Here is an 18044-nt window from a genome sequence, read left to right as displayed (position 1 = left end):
GTAGGTAAGATATCTACTTCAATTCCAACGTTTCTAATTTCATTGATTATAAGGATCGTTTTGTAGTCAGTGACTCAGTTTCCAAAGCTTTTTGTTAAAAAGTAAAAATGGACATTTTAAATTTAAGAAAGAGGTATGGGGATAGAGAAATCAGTTTATTGTTATGAAGGTAAAGGGAAATGCTGACGTTCAAAGACAACTTTCTGGCTGCTGTCAGGCACCAGTGCTGAGGACAGCTGCAAAGTCAGTGCAGGGCTCTTCTGAGATTGACATTTTGCTCTCCTTTAGCTTCTACGCTATGCTGGAAAGACAGACCAGCAAGTGGAAATCTCATCTCTGAAATGAAGAACAGAATTATATTAGCTGGTATTCTTTTTTTTTAACTTCTGTTTTGTATTGGAGCATAGCCAATTAACAGTGTTGTGATAGTTTCAAGTGAACATTGGAGGGACTCAGCCGTACATATACTTGTATCCATTCTCCCGCAAAGTCCCACCCCACCAGGTTGCCATGTAACATTGAGCAGAGTTCCATGTTTATTAGCGGATATCCTTTACTGAATGATAATTACTTAAAGTAACAAAATGAAAACGAGTTTGTAATCATTCGAATTAAAAATATGGTTGCATGTTTTGTTGCTAATGTAAATATTTGATTTTGTTCATAGATAGTATATTATTCACGTGTGATTTTTTATGAAATCTCAATTAACCAGATCCTTAACATTTTCAGCTTTAAATTTTATTTGTAATCTACCCCTTTTCATTTTGTAGCACATAAAATGCTAGAATCTCAGAGAAAAATCTTGGTATATTTAACAAAAATTCTAACTCATGAAATTTTTTAAACAGCATCTTTGTCAAAGAGAGAATCTGAAGGAGTAAAAACAAATTTGAAATTGTCATCTCTCAGCAAGCATATGATGAGACTTGTTTTCACTTCTGGTAGCAACCCACGCCAGTGTTCTTGCCTGGAGGATCCCAGGGATGGCGGAGCCTGGTGGGCTGCTATCTATGGGGTCGCACAGAGTCGGACACGACTGAAGCGACTTAGCAGCAGCAGCAGCAGCAGAAAACAATTTGAGATTGCTAATAAAGCTTTGAATATGTAGAGTGCTTGGAAAACTACAAAAGAAATAACCTTTAACTTTAACAGTCCAATATATTTGTGAACTGTATCAGTTACAGAAGCTATGTATTTTTTATAAGATTTATTGTTTATGTTGTCTTTGTCTGGTTTTGGTATCAGGGTGATGGTGGCCTTGTACAATGAGTTTGGAAGTGTTCCTTTCTCTGCAATTTTTTAAAAGAGTTTTAGAAGGATAGGCATTAGCTCTTCTCTAAATGTTTGATAGAATTCTGCTATGAAGCCATCTGGTCCTGGGCTTTTGCTTTTGGGGAGATTTTTTATCACAGCTTCAATTTCAGTGCTTGCAATTGGGTTGTTCATAATTTCTATTTATTCTTCACCCAGTCTTGGAAGATTGAACTTTTCTAAGACTCTGTCCATAAGATTTATTGTTTAAGAGGTAAAATGTCATTGGAAAACATAGTACAACACCAGTGTCAATGGAAAACAGTAATTATTTAATTTAAAAATATATCAGGAGATTATTTAGTTATGGCAAGAGCAGGAGGGAAATTGATATACATAAGAGTGTTAAGTAAGGATTGTAATTTTGGCTTTTAAACGAGGTAAGAAAAATGATTTTATCTAATGATACAAAAATTCTAATGTACATGCTGAGTTTATTTTGTATACACATATATAAGTATTTTAATTTTGGTTGCACTGGGTCTCCATTGCTTTTGCTCAGCTATCTCTGCTATGGTGAGTGGGGGACTACTCTTGGTTGTGGTGTGTGGGCTTCTCATTGTGGTGGCTTCTCTTGTTGCGGAGCACAAGCTCAGTAGTTGTGGCTCATGGGCCCTAGAGTGTGGGTTCAGTAGTTGTGCCACATGGACTTAGTTGCTCCACACGACGTGGAATCTTCCCAGACCAGGGATTTAACCCATGTCCTCTGAATTGACAGGCAGATTGTTTTTCCAGTGTGCCACCCGGGAAGCCCCATATAGGTACATTTAGAAATATTTTATCTGGATGTTTGGCATCATGTGGGTTTTCTTTTTTAACCCTTCAAAGAGTCACGTTTATTTTTTAATCAGTGAAATTTATAAAGTTCTTTATATGAAGATGCTGTCTATATCCTTTACCTTTTTGATGACTGCATTAATAGAAAGTGCTTTCCCCTGAAATTCCAGTTGCAGGAGTTTAGAAAACACTGATAGAAGATGATCATTGTTAAGCTGTTTCCTAGTATAATTTCCTTAGAATTTTCATTGATTTAACTTTTATACGTGGTTTCTTTCCTGACCCAAAGTTTTAATGTTTGCTTTAAATAACTTTGCAGTTAGCAGTATCCCAAGCGGCAACAAGACATTCTAAAATCTAGAGCTGTGCTCTTCAGTAGAACTTTCTATGGGAATGGAAATATTCTTTATCTATGTTCTCCAATATGAAAGACCCTTAGCTACATGTTCTGTTGAATACTGGAAATGTGGTTGGGTAACTGAGAAACTAAATGTTTAACTTTAATTAAATTTAAACTCAAATTGGCACATGTGGCTAGTGGCTATTGTATTGGACAGTGCAGTATTAGTGTTAGTATTAATAATAGATTTGACCAGGTCTTGACAAACTTTTTCTAAAAGGTCACCAGATAGTGAATGTTTTTTGGCTTTGCAAGTCATAGTCTCTTGCAAGTACTCAACTCTGCTCTTGGAATACAGAAGCAGCTGTAGACAACATGGATTTAGCTGTGCTCCATTAAAACTTTATTTATGAACACTGATGTTAGAATTCCACACAATTTTCAAGTTGCATGAAATGAATCTTTCTGATTTTTTTCAACCATTAAAAAATGTAAACTCATTCTTAGTTCACAAGTCATACAAGAACAGGTGAAAGCTGTAGTTTGTAGAACCTTGACTTAGAGTATTTATAAGTAGCAAAGATAGAGATGTAAAAGTTCATGTATTAATTCAACAAATACTTATTGAGTGGCTGTCACAATGGGTACTATTTTGAGAGCTGAAAATATAGCAAAAAGCAATAAAAATTACAGCCAACATCCATGTTTTCATTAAGTTTACATTCTGGTGGGGTGGGGAGGAGACATTTTAAAAGTGAACAAATAGGGACTTCCCTGGTGGTCCAGTGGCTAAGACTCTGTGCTCCCAATGCAAGGGGCCTGGGTTCCATCCCTGGTCAGGGAACGAGATCCCACCTGCCACAACTGTGAGTTCACATGTCATAACTAAAGAGCCTGCATGCTGCAATGAAGATCAAAGGTTCTGCATGTCACAGCTAAGAGCTGGCGCAGCCAAATCAATAAATACTTTTTAAAAAATGAATAAATATACGTCAGGTGGTGAAAATGAAGAAATTGTATGAAGAAAATTTTATAAAGTAAGAGAAAAAAGTGACAATGAAGGATGATATCTTATTATAGAGTAGTTAGGTAAAGCTGGTTTTATAAGGTTACTTTTGAGCACACACCTGAATGAAGAAAGGAGGTAGGGCAGGTGGCTATCTGAAGGAAGAGCATTTTGGTCAGAGGGACGAGTAAAAGCAAAAGTCCTGAGGCAGGAACATGCTTTACCCAGTTCAAGTAATAGGAGAGGTAGAAAACTGACAGGAATGCTATCTCAACAGAATTAATCCACTTTGGAATTTTCCATCATTTGCACCATATGTATTAATATCAGTAAAGGGAATTAATATTTTTGTCAAAAGAAGCATAGGGACCTTTCCTTCTTAGCTTTCTTTTTTTTTTTTTTGGAAAATAGTTTAAAACTATGTTGACTGCCAACACATTAAAAATACCCAAATGGACCCCACCATGGAAATTTTTGAGTCTTTTTTGAACTGAAGTATGAAGGAATGACAAAATTATCCATTAAAAACTGTAAAACTTTTGCTGCACTTATAAATATTTAATAGGTTTCTGGTCTTCAGGTGGGAATTCCTTTATCATCTATTCACTACTAGACTTCACATTTTTATAAAGATGTTTACATTCAAGAGGGGAAAATACACTTCAGTCTCCTTTGTTCCTGTATTTTAAGTATTTTTTAGCACCTAAGAAGAGCATCCATATAGCCTGATTATAGATGGTTTTCTTTTCTTTTTGGCTGTGCCACAGCAGATGGGATCTTAGTTCCCTGACCAGGGATTGAACCTGTGTCCCCTGCAGTGGAAACGTGAGTCTTAACCACTGGACTTCCAGGGAAGTCATAGATGGTTTAAATGTCTCCTTCAAACTTTGAATACTCGGATAGTCAGATCTCCTTTTTTTCTTGGAAACTATACTCAGTTCCTTCTGGTGTTATACGCCGCACAAAGGCTGCTTGAAAAAATATTGAGAGCTATTTAAATGTCATTGTCAGAGAGTTTAAGAGGCTCAGGGGACTAGGACCTTTTTTCTTTAGGTCACCAAATCAAAAGCCATCTTGCTCTGTAATAACTAAAATGTGTTTTCACATGAAGATTGTTCGTGTGAAACTTTTGAGCTACTTTTCTTTCTTTTTGTTTTTTGTTCAGAATCCCTTTAGTGTGCAGTTAAAAGTTTCACAGTTAGCTGAAAAAAAAAAAAAAAAGCTTTTAAAAAACTCCCACTATCAAACTTACAGAAAAGTTGCAATACAGTACAAAAAAACTTTTTTTTTTCCGGAAATTTTGAGAGTAAGTTGCTGACATAAAGCCCTATCCACCCTTGACTACTTTAGTGTGTGTTCTACCTTCTCCTACATAACCAGGAAACAACTATCAAAACCAGGAAATTAACACTGGGACATTACTACAATTTAATCCTCAGACCCCACTCAGATTTCTCCAGTAGCTTCTTTAATGCCCTTTACCTCAGGAGAATTCAGCTCAGAATCACGTATGCATTTAGTTGTCACGTCTCTTCCCTGTCCTTCAGTCTGGAATAGTTCTTCAGTTGGTCATGACTGTGACACTTTTGAGAATTACAAGCCAGTTATTTTGTAAATTATCCCTCAATTAGAGTTAGTTTTCTCATGGTTAGATTTAGATTGTGCATGTCTGGCAGGTATATTACAGAAGTGAAGCTGTGTTCTTTTCATTATCAGTGGACACATAATTTTCATTTGTCCCATTACTGATAATGATCACTTTACTCAGTACAGTGGTGTCTACAAGGTTCTTCACTATGTAGTTTCTCTTTTTATCTTTGTAATAATATTTTGAGAAGAAGCATTTTGCAACTATGTAAATTTTCCATTTGTTACTGGACTTTACATTTATCAACTACTTATTAATGTCAATATGGACTCATGAATTTATGCTTTTTAATAGGTTGTAATCCAATACTATCATTATAACTTTTATGCTCCCTTGTCTCAGATTTGGCCAGTGGGAACCCCTTCAAAATAATTTCCATATCCTTTTAATATATGCTCTTGTTTCTGTGAGCACTTCCTTGCTTTCTGGCACAACAAAATGTTCCAGACTCATCTGTACTTTCCCTCCCCCAGTGCTGGAGTCAGCCATTTCTCCAAGGAATATGGTTTCTATAAGTTGAGAATGATACTTAGAAGTTAATATCCGTATCCTGAAAGCTGTTGTGATGTCACTGCTCCCAGGGGCTCTCAGTGGACAGAGCTAGAGACCAGGTGTGTTATACCATACATATACACACATTTCCATCTATATTTTGTATCAGTTTATGTATAGTCAAAGCCATGTGTTCCTGCCAGTACTTCCATTTCCAATATAGGACCACAGGTTTCCATATTTATAACTCCCTTCTCTGACAGAGAAAAACCTGGGTCTCATTATCCTTATGTTTTTCTTACTTAATCAATCCTTCTTTGTATAAACAGTCATCCACTGCCACTGCCATTTCCTCTTCAGTGAAGATTCTTACCTTGCCTCATTTGGTTTCTGACATCCTGTACTGCAGGCACTCACCTATGTGGATACCCTTTTCTATTGGGGTCTGATGGGCTTCCCAGATAGCTCAACTGGTAAAAATATCTACCTGCAATGCAGGAAACCTGGTTCAAATCCTGGGTCGGGAAGATCCCCTGACGAAGGGATAGGCTAACCGTTCCAGTATTCTTGGGCTTCTCTGGTGGCTCAGACGGTAAAGAATCCACCTACAATGCAGGAGACCTGGGTTGGAAAGATCCACTAGAGGAGGGCATGGCAATCCACTCCAGTATTCTTGCCTGGAGAATCCCCATGGACAGAAGAGCCTGGTGGGCTACAGTCCATGGGGTTGCAAAGAGTCAATTGAGCAACTAAGCACAGCACAGATCCCAGTGCAAAGCTGCCCTTAATATGTGGATGCCCTCTTCAACCCAATCAAGTTCTGACACTTTGCCTTGGATACTCCCAAACATAGAAACTCTCCTCACTCCATTTGGGCTCTTTGGTGCCCCCACTGTCCCTATGTGGGTGCCTTGCTAACCCTGTCTACTCCCTGAAATGAGAGCACCCCCAGGCATAAATGGCCTCTTCTCTATGCTCAGGCTCTGACTCCTCATGCTAGGCCATCTCTTACTTGGATACGTTCTTCATCACTCCAGCCCAGGTGATTCTCCTGCCCTTCTCATCCTGCTTAGGCTCTGACTTGCCAATCTGTCTGCCCTTCATGTAGAATCCCTCCTCATCTCATGCTAAATGTGCATCCCACACAGGCACACTTTTCATATTGGTTGGTCTCCAACAGCCTACCCTGGCCTGTCCCTATTCCTTGTATGGACGTTTCTTTCACCCATCTTGGGTTTTAACACTGCATATTAGGCTGCCCCTTTGCTTATTTTACAAAAGGCTTCCCTGGTGGCTCAGATGGTAAAGAATCTGTCTTCAGTGCAAGAAACCTGGGTTCAATCCCTGGCTAGAAAGATCCCCTGGAGTAGGAAATGGCAACCCAGTCCAGTATTCTTGCTTGAAGAATCCCATAGACACAGGAGCCTAGTGAGCTATAGTCCATGGGGTCGTAAAGAGTCGGCCATGACTGACTGACTGACTAAGGCTTGTTTATTTTAAAAATATTTGTATTTTTCCTGCACTTAAGCTTTGTTGCTAACATCTAATGGGTGGTGTGTTAAACTTTTAATATTAGGATAGAATGTAAATGCAGTGACTGTATTTTTCAAAACAAAAATTAAAACATGTCTGAAATACAGATTATTTGAAATTAGTGGTATCTAGAGCAGTTATGGGTATATGATCACCATTGAAATAAAGAACAAATGGAGAGTTTCAATTTCTAGTAGTAGAGGAGGTTGGTCCCATTGAACCAACCTTCCAGCAGATAATAATTATAATTCTGGACAAAATATGAAAAATCTTTTACCTGCAGGCATTGGAAAATAACCAAAACCAACCTGTTTTTAAGGCTGTTTTGCTCAAAGGCAGGTCCCAGTTTTAGCATCTGGGTGACCAAAACTTGAATAGATAATCCACAGTTTTACTGGCTTAAAAAACCATAGCAATCACAAGCAATCATAGGAAGCAAAGGGGGAAATCCTAGAGTGGAGAGGGTAGAGAGGGCCTTTTGTGTATAAATGCTCTAGCTGGACCAAATCTTTAGCTACTCCTTGAACTATACTTGTATGAGTCACACCCTGAGCAGTCCATCTGAGGTGAAAGTAACTGAACAGAGATTTACGCTTCTGCAAGAGTACCAGTTTGTGCCAGTTTTCCTAAGGCTGTGAAAGTGCTGTAGTCTTGGAAAACCTTCAGTCCCAGGTGTACTGGGACAATTGATTACCCTAGATGCTTCCCACCACAAGTGAAACAGAATATGAGTTTAACTACATGCTTTAAAAAGTAAAATAAACAAAGAAATCTCCTATATCCTTCAAAGGAACATAACAAACTCCAGAAATTCTGTAACGTATCTTAATAATTTTCAGGGTACAATCCAGAATTATTAGGTTATTTGAATAAGCAGGAAAATGTGACCCATACTCAAGAGAAAAGGAAATCATAGGTGACTAACCCCAAAATGATATAGATATTAGAATTGGAGGACAAGCCTCTTAAACAAGTATAATAATTATACTCAGATGCAAAGGAAAATGTGCTTGTAATGAATTAACAAATAGGAAATCTAGCAGAGAGACTGTGTAGTGCGCTCAGTCACGTAATCATGTCCGACTTTTTGTGACCCCATGGACTGTAGCCCACCAGGCTTCTCTGTCCATGGGATTCTCCAGGCAAGAATACTGGAGTGGGTTGCCATTTCCTACCCCAGAGAGAGACTATAAAAAAGATGAAAATAGAATTCTAGAACTAAAAATTACAGTATCTGAAATAGAAAACTCACTGAATAGGCTTGATAGTACATTAAGATGACAGAAGAAAGGATAATGAACTTGAAGATTGATTAATGAAAGTATTCAATCTGAGCAACAGAGAAAAGAACTTTAAGGGGAAAAGAACAGGACCTCAGGAAAATGTAGGAATATGAAAAAATCTAATGTAGATGACGTCCTTGAAGAAAAAGGGCAAAAGAATGGAGGAGAAAAAGAATTTGAAGAAATAATAGCTGAAAAATTACCAGGTTTAGTGAAAAACACAATTTTACAGGTAAGGAGTTTGGTGGACCCATGTGAGATAAATGCAGATAAAATCACACCTAGGCATATAGTAGTTAAACTGCTAAAAACTAAGGAGAAAATCTTGAAAGCATTCAGAGAAAAAGAATATATAAAGGAAAACAGTGATAGAAAATATTCTTCTCATCAGAAACAATAGAGGATAAGGAGATAGTGGAATGCCATCTTTAAAGTGACAGAAGAAAACTGTCAGCCCATAATTCTATGTCAAGTAAAAATATCCTTTAAATTTTAAGGCAAAATAAAGATATTTCCAAATGAATGGAAAGTTGAGAAAAGCTGTCATTCATACAGTTGCACTAGTAGATATGCTGAAGAAAGATCTGTAGACTGAAACAAGACAATACCAGATAGGAACTCGGGTCTTTATGAAAAAATAAAAATACCAGAATAAATGCAGAATAGTAATTTTTTCCTCTTAATCACTTTAAAATATAATTTTTGCATGGATTCTTTTTATTCTCCTTGAGACACTTTTTAGGAAGGATGTAGAGAATAGTCCTGCTCTGGAGAGGAAATCGGCAACTAAATCTTCCAAAGTGGTATCCTTATTAAATTTAGAATGCTCAAATCTGAAAAAAATTTACTCTAAAAAGCTAATATTTATAATCCTTTTCGTTTCAGATATAAAACCAAATGTGGAACTGAAAAGCACTCAAGAGCAGTCTGTGCCCACAGGTAACAACATCATATCTTTCCTCTCTAAAAATATACCTTTACTGAATAGTTCAAATGAAGGGGAATATTCTGATTGCAATATACATGCTATGGAAATGGGTTGTGGAAAAAATGAAGTCGTGTCTTCCTGATACAAAAATAATGCATCCGTTTAGATCATATAAGTTATCTGACATCACAGAGCCAAACCACCCCACCCAATGTTTTTTTATTTTTTCACTGTTGTTTTTTTTTTTTTTTTTCTTAAAAAAAATTTTCAGCTGACTCATTTGAATTAAGACAGCTTTTGTTGAACAATATCATAGCTTATAAAACTTGTGCTTTTCACTCAGGAACAGTGGTCAGTAAACTTTATTTGTAAAGGGCCAGAGAGTAAATATTTTAGACTTTGTGGGCCGTATATGGTCTCTGTTGTATATTCTTCTTTATATTTTTTACAATCTTTAAAACTGTAAAACCATTCCTACTTCCTGGGTCTATATATTAATAAAAATAGGCCATGGCTAAATTTGGCCCTAGGCCATGGTTTGCTGACCGTTGCTCCAGAATAAACTATATACACTTAAAATAATCTATTTCCTAAAAATAAATTCTGTGTTTCTCTATTGATATACTCACTTTGTTTGAATCAAAGCTTTTGCTATATTACAAAATTTACCACACAGGTGTCTTTATTTTACTCTGAGTTGTAACCTTATGTTTTAATTGAACATGTACCTCATATCAGTTGTTCATATACAGGGCTCTGTGAATCTATCATTTCAGGCTTGAGAAAAGAAAACTGTTGTTTAGAGCAGTGTCTTAGTGTCTAAGAGTATATGATATGCAGAAATGAGAAACTTCACCTGAATCCATGACGACTGCATTTTCAGGACCTCTTCGTCATGTATCTTGTGTGATACGTTTCCATTTTACTCCTATATTCCAGTAAAATGTCCTGTTCCCCGTGTTCAGTCATGCTTGCGGCAGAAAGGAAGCCACTGCAATTTCCATCACCTCTCCTGTTTCAGCTCCTTAGTGCTGCAGGGTTCAGTGTTGTTGACTATTTGTTGCATGTAATAGGTTCTCAGCAAATATTTTATTGACTCTTGGGAAGGAGTTTGATGGCAAGTGGGTCTTTTCTGTTCATTTCTTTTGTTATCATTTTTTTATTAAGCTACCATGCTTATATGTGAAAAAATTCTAGCTATGTCATGCCTTCTTCCTTACTTCTAGTATTTTCGATATTTATTGTAAAAAATTGTGTCTTTGTTAAACTTAATTATTAGCAAGTTTGTTGTTTATTTAACCATGCTTTTTATCATATCTACTGCCTTTTACTTAGAAACTCCCATAGCACTTTGTATTTCCCTTAATCTCTTGTCCAAGTCTACATTTTAGACTTATCTCTTGTCTGAATCTTGCATTGTATTTGTGGGTTTGTTTTATCTACATCTGTAAATTATCAGCTCTTTGAATACAGAAATTATGACCTATTCATATCTGTAGCCTTGTCAACATTTAGTAAATGTTTGAAGAAATAAAAGAATTTGGGGGCTAGTATGCTTTCCACAAAATCATATTTATAATGTGAACAGAAAGGGAAAATAGAATTTGGTGTTCAGAAGCTTATAGGCTTCCTCTCGGGAAAGCATCTTTCCCAAATTGAATTTTGCCAGTAGTCTCAGGCTCAATATTTCTCATCACTATATGTTAATATTCTTGGTCTTAACATCTTACTGAATATCCTGAAATACACCAAAGGAGAGAGAATTTCTATCCAGAAGGAACTTGAGTGGAATTTAAGGTGAAAGAACTATTCAAGAAAATGATGTCTAATTGAAAGGCAAATAAACCTTGGACATATTTCTAAAATGTCACATATATCTTGCTTGGGTGTATGTGAAAGGATATTGTCTATTACTTAGGGATTGGATAAAGCTGAAACAGGTTTATAAAAATCCTTTCAAATTACTTCATAGTTAAAATTCTTTTTATCTTCTAGAAGGTTCAGAGCTTTTGAATGACTACGATTTAACCAAAGCTCATGAAACAGAAAATGTGGATGGTACAGAAGGCCCAGCCAATGAGGATGAAGACATAGGAGGTGAGCCATAGTATACAGACCAGAACTAAAGAGACGGTTGAGGCTCAGTATGGAGAAGAAATCAGGAAAACTTATATATGTGGATTGAGTTGGGAGGAATTCAGTTTTATTCACTTTACAAATATTTGCATTTAATAATTTGCTGTAGGATATCAGCAGATTTTGAGAATTTAAGTGTTCAAGCTATAATAACTTCATAAAAAATTTTTTAAATTACTTTTATTGGGGTATAACAGCAAAAGAGACACAGATGTGAAAAACAGGCTTTTAGACTCTGTGGGAGAGGCGAAGGTGGGATGATTTGAGAGAATAGCATTGAAACATGTACATTATCATATGTGAAATAGATTGCCAGTCTAGGTTTGATGAATGAGACAGGGTGCTCAGGGCTGGTGCACTGGGATGACCCTGAGGGATGGGATGGGGAGGGAGGTGGGAGGGAGGGTCAGGATGGGGAACACATATACACCCATGGCTGACTCATGTGAATGTATGGCAAAAACCACCACAATATTGTAAAGTATTAGCCTCCAATTAAAATAAATTAAAAAAAAAAAAAAACTTTTATTGGGGTATAGTTAATTTACAATGCTGTGTTAGTTTCTGCTGCTACTGCTGCTAAGTCACTGCAGTCGTGTCCGACTCTGTGCTACCCCACAGACAGCAGCCCACCAGGCTCTCCCGTCCCTGGGATTCTCCAGGCAAGAACACTGGAGTGGGTTGCCATTTCCTTCTCCAGTGCATGAAAGTGAAAAGTGAAAGTGAAGTCGCTCAGTCATGTCCGACTCTTAGTGACCCCATAGACTGCAGCCTACCAGGCTCCTCCGTCCAGGGGATTTTCCAGGCAAGAGTACAGGAGTGGGGTGCCAAGTGTTAGTTTCTACTGTACAGAAAAGTGAATCAGTTAAATATAAATATATATCTACTCTTTTAGATTCTTTTCCCATATAAGTCATTACAGAGTATTTAGTAGAGTTCCCTGTGCTAACAGTAGGTTCTTATTAGTCATCTATTTTATATATATAGTAGTATGCATATGTAAATCTCAATCTCCCGGTTTATCCCTCCCCTCCTTCCCGCTCAGTAACCATAAGTTTGTTTTCTATGTTTGTGACTCTATTTCTGATTTGTAAATAAATTCACTTGTAACATTTTTAAAGATTCTACAATAAGTGATATCATATGATATTTGTCTTTGTATCTGACTTATTTCACTCAGTATGACAATCTCTAGGTCCATCCATGTTGTTGCAAATGGCATTATTTCATTCCTTTTTATGGCTGAGTAATATTCCATTGTATATATGCACCATATCTTCTTTATTCATTCATCTGTGATGGTCATTTAGCTTGCTTCCATGTCCTGACTATTGTAAATAGTGCTGCAATGAACATTGGGTTTTGTGTATCTTTACAATTTATGGTTTTCTCTGAGTATATGCCCAGGAATGAGATTGCTATATCATATGGTAACTATATTTTTTGTTTTTTTGAGGAACTTTCATACTCTTTTCCGTAGTGACTGTACCAATTTATATTCCCACCAATAGCATAAGAGGTATTCCTTTTTTCCACACTCTCTATAGCATTTATTGTTTGTAAGTTTTTTGATGATGGCCATTCTGACCAGTGTGAGGTGGTACCTTATTGTAGTTTTGATTTGTGTTTCTCTAATAATCAGTGATGTTGAGCATCTCTTCATGTGCTTTTTTGGTCATCTGTATGTCTTCTTTGGAGAAATGTCTATTTAGATCTTTAGCTCTTATTTTGATTCAATTGATTGCTTTTTTGATATTGAGCTGCATGAGCTATTTGTATATTTTGGAGATTAATCTCTTGTTGGTCACTTTGCAAATATTTTTTCCCATTCTGTTGGTTGTCTTTTCATATTTCATTTTTTAAAATAACATGTTTATTTTACTCTTTTCTGTTATTAAAGTAATACATATTCATGATAGAAAGTTTGTTTAGGATGTTTTCCACCAGTTCTCTAGATACCAACTGGGCATCCAACAATTCAATTCAATTCTTATGCTAATTTCTAGAATTATTACAGAACTCATAGAACTCAGCCACAAGACTGCCCTCACTCAGACTTCAGTTGAAAGTTCCAGGTCCCCAGGTTACCTGCCCTTCTGTCTAACTTGACTACAAATTTAGGATTTCCCACACCACCCTCCCTTCAGGTTTGATCGTTTGCTAGAATGACTCACAGAACTTAGGAAAACCCTTTACATACTATTACTGGTTTATCATAAAGATTGCAACTCAGGAATAGCCAAATGGAAGAGGTACATAGGGCAAGCTGTGGGGTGGGGAGTGCAAAACTTCCATGCCCTCTCTGGGCCAACCACACTCTCAGCAGCTTGATGTCATCACCAGACACTCTTTGAATCTTACGGTTCAAAAGTATTATAGAGCTCAATCTCCAGTTCCCCTCCTGGAGGTTGGTGCGTGACGCTGAAAGTTCCAGTCCTCTAATCACTTGGTGTTTCAGGTGACCTAGGCTATTTAGGGGCTGCAACCTAAGTTACTTCAGTAGCATAAACTCAGGTATTATTGAAAGGGGCTTGTTATGAATAACAAAAGACATTCTTATCACTCAGGGAATTCCAAGGGTTTTAGGAACTTCAAATAGATGGGGAAACAATGGAAACAGTGAGAGAGAATTTATTTTCGGGGGCTCCAAAATCACTACAGATGGTGATTGCAGCCATGAAATTAAAAGACGCTTGCTCCTTGAAAGAAAAGTTATGACCAACCTAGACTGCCTATTAAAAAGCAGAGACATTACTTTGCCAACAAAGGTCCATCTAGTCAAAGCTATGGTTTTCCAGTAGTCATGTACAGATGTGAGAGTTGGACTATAAAGAAAGTTGAGCACCGAAGAATTGATGCTTTTGAACTGTGGTGCTGGAGAAGACTCTTGAGAGTCCCTTGGACAGGTAGGAGATCCAACCAACCCATCCTAAAGGAAATCAGTCCTGAATATTTATTAGAAGGACTGATGCTGAAGCTGAAATTCCAATACTTAGGCCACCTGATGGGAAGAACTGACTCATTTGAAAAGACCCTGATGCTGGGAAAGATTGAAGCCGGGAGGAGAAGGGGATGACAGAGGACGAGATGGTTGGATGGCATCACCGACTCAATGGACATGAGTTTGAGTAAACTCTGGGAGTTGGTGATGGACAGGGAGGCCCGGTGTGCTGCAGTCCAGGGGTCGCAAAGAGACAGACACGACTGAGTGACTTACTGAACTAGGAACTTCATACCAGGAACCTGGGACAGAGACCAAATGTATATTTTGTCTCTGACCACTAATCTCTTATAGCAAAAGCATCATATAAGTCAAAAGATACTGGTACATCACTAGAGTCACATTCAGTCATTAATTACTCTAGTCCATCATCATATCATATGAAAATGTCTTCAAGGGTGAGACCACTCAGATTTGTGTGCTTCCGTTTGATCTTGTCAAGTTCCAAAGCCACAAGTAGTCTCAGCAATACATGGTTTCATCTTTTCAAGCATCTGGTGTAATTGAGCTAAAGTGAAAGTTGCTTAGTTGCGTCCGACTGTTTATGACCCCATGGTCTGTAGCCTGCCAGGCTCCTCTGTCCATGGAATTCTCCAGGCTAGAATACTGGAGTTACCTTCTCCAGGGGATCTTCCCAAACCAGGAGCTGAACCCTGCTGTCCCGCATTGCAGGTGGATTCTTTACTTTCTGAGCCACCAGGGAAGCCCATAATTGAGCTAAAAGATGGTATTATTCCCTTGCTCTGAGCCTCTGTTGAGATTGTAATATGATATTAGATTTCCTTCATTTGCATAGCCCATTGATTCATTCCTTTACCCTGAACTACTGTTCCTCCTTCTCTCCATTTATTTATACCTAAACTTTTCCACATTTGGAAGGAACTTTAGATTTAGCAACTGTGCTGTTCTAGATTTCAGGCAACATACTAGTGTAGTAAGTGCTTCCCCTTCAGTTCCTTTCTAGTCATATAGGGTAGAATTACTTAGCTACATAACCACTGGGCTATTTATTTTTACCACGGGGCAATAGCTACTTTCAAGTGTTAACCTTGATTTTGCCAAATAGAATGAAGGCACTACCTGCCCTGCCAGGCCTTTAGGAATCCTGACATAAAGGTGTAAAACTATAGTTACAATTTCTTGCCTGTTTCTGGCACTTGTAGTTGCATCCCTGGTCCTGTGACCACCTGATGTATATTGGAATGCATTTTAAGGTCAACTTAAAATTTAATATATATCCTACAAACAGATTGTATCTTTTTTTTTTTTTTACTGTTGAAAACACGTTAACCAAACCCTCATGCCTCCATCTCCCCCTGTTTTAAACAAGGAGTATTTCAAATGCTTGTTCCAATTTTCTATGAAACTTATTCCGAGAAGAATCTCTCTGACTATTCATTATTTGGCATTATGAGCTGTAAAGTGTGTTCCTTTCTCTGATAAAATGTGATTTGATGATCCAAATGTGTTCAATATCTTCTATTGCGATTCTTTTATAGTACTTGGACTCTGCTTCTATCACCAGGTAAGCAAAACTCAGTAGAGAGTCAATGTCTAGTCTGTCAAAACCCATTTGTAGCCCTGCTGGGGCTACTGACATTGGTTCAGTGTAATCCACCTACCAGCTATGTGTGGGGTCTTCCCCCTGAGGAATCCCCCCATAGCCATCTGCAGCCTCTGTTTCTCTTGTTGGCATACTGAACAGTTCTTGTTGGCATTTTGAGCCTCAAAGAGTGCAAAAGGAATATGTCCAAATTCAGCCCTCTGCACTACTTTGGTCCCCAAATGTCTACTCATTTCATGGACCCAGGTTGCCTTCTCAAGCTAGTATACCAGTATATAAACTGGATGACTGATCATCATCTAGTCTGGAAGGAGATTCTTCTGTTGAACGTCAACCTGTCCTGCTTTAATGTACTCTCCAGTTTCCATAGTGATTTCTGCAGGGTTCTACTCCATGTGGGCATCCCTTTAATAGGCCAGATTTCTATCGCCTTCTGCCTATCAATATGGCCAGGTCATTGACCATCACACATTAGTCAGGTAAAAACCAAAACATAGAGGCTTTCATTATTGTTCAATTCTTCCATCACTGCTAGGAAAGCAGCATGTAATTCATCCCACCAAACTGATTTGTTTTTACCTTCTTCAATCAGAAGATTGAAGAAGGTCTTTCAAATAGGATATTGGCCATTTACCTTAGACTGCCATCCATACATCAAGCAGACCTTTGTTGGTCAGTTAAGAGCTGTTTGGGCTTCCCAAGTGGTACCAGTGGTAAAGAATCTTATGATACAGGAGACATAAGAGACTTGGGTTCAGTCCCTGGGTCTGGAACATCTCCTGGAGTAGATATTGGCAACCCACTCCAGTATTCTTGCCTGGAAAATTCCTTGAACAGAAGAGCCTGGCGGGGGCTGCAAAGAGTCAGACACAACTGAGTGACTGAACACAAGAACTGTTTATAGGGGAAAGAGACTCACAGACATAGAGAATAAATTAATGGTTGCTGGGGTTGGGGCAGGGAGAGGATGCTGGGAAGGGATAGTTTGGGATGGACATGTATACTCTGCTATATTTAAAATGGATAACCAACAGGGACCTACTGTATAGCACATGGAACTCTGCTCAATGTTATGGGGCAGGTTGGATGGAAGGGGAGTTTGGGGGAGAATGGATACATGTATATGTATGACTGAGTCCCTTCACTGTCCACCTATCACAACATTGTTAATTGGCTATACTCCAATAAAAAATAAAAAGCTTTAAAAAAAAAGAGAGCAGTTTATAGGGCACTGTCCAAGTGATGATAGAATCTGGCAGCTCCTTACACAGTTCCAAAGTCAGTCCTAATAGAAAAGAGGCTCCCTGCTTATATCTGCAGCTTGCATTCTCTTGTAGCATAATCCTGTGTAAGCCATTTCCATTTTCTTGTGGCACTCTTCTGGGCATTGCCCTCCTCATTAGAACATTTTTCTGATACCATCTAAGATACCATGGGTATTTCAGATACTGAGATTATTGTTTGTCCTGCAATCATTGGGGAAGTTTCAATTAATGTCTGATATAAGCCCACTACTTTCCCCTCAAGTAGAAATTCTCTATTCTGTCATCGCCATAGCTGTCACTAGGAAGCACTCCCAGGTTTTTGCCATAAGCCCCAGTCTGTGCTCCACATAGAACTATTGCATAGAGTTTGTCCACGCCAGTGCTCCAGCTTCTCTTCTACCCTGTGTGGACTTGGGCAATCTTATTCATCCTCATTTAGCATGTCCAATTAATATTACTTGAAGGATAGATTTTCATGCCTCCTGTTCTACAAAAGAGTTCCCTGGTCAGACACAGCAACCATTCCCATAATACATCCAGGTAAAAGAGTTGCAATCACTTAGGACATACCAGTTTTCCTCCAAACTTTCACCTTAATCCATTAACCCTTATATTCATTTTTTTTTTTAATTGAAGTATAGTTGATTTACAATGTTCTGTTAGTTGCTGGTATACAGCAGAGTGATTCAGGTGTACATGTTGTTCAGTTGCCCAGTCATGTCCGACTCTTTGCAACTCCATGGACTGCAGCACGTTA

At 38.0% G+C, this 18044-nt stretch overlaps 1 protein-coding gene across 4 annotated transcripts in view; it reads left to right on the top strand.

The window, feature by feature from the left end:
• The window catches only part of IKZF3 (IKAROS family zinc finger 3), a 90325-nt gene that overhangs the window by 13293 nt on the left and 58988 nt on the right, over positions 1 to 18044 (top strand). For all 4 annotated transcript variants that reach the window (XM_059878203.1, XM_024980363.2, XM_024980364.2 and 1 more), the window contains exons 2-3: positions 9279 to 9332; positions 11317 to 11418. In XM_059878203.1, coding sequence (XP_059734186.1) covers positions 9279 to 9332; positions 11317 to 11418 — 156 coding nt within the window. The remainder of the gene's footprint in view (positions 1 to 9278; positions 9333 to 11316; positions 11419 to 18044) is intronic.

This window comes from Bos taurus, chromosome 19, assembly GCF_002263795.3.
Source record: "Bos taurus isolate L1 Dominette 01449 registration number 42190680 breed Hereford chromosome 19, ARS-UCD2.0, whole genome shotgun sequence".
Taxonomy (NCBI): domain Eukaryota; kingdom Metazoa; phylum Chordata; class Mammalia; order Artiodactyla; family Bovidae; genus Bos; species Bos taurus.
Note: the sequence above shows the minus strand (reverse complement) of the source record. Positions and strands in the feature narration are given on the sequence as shown.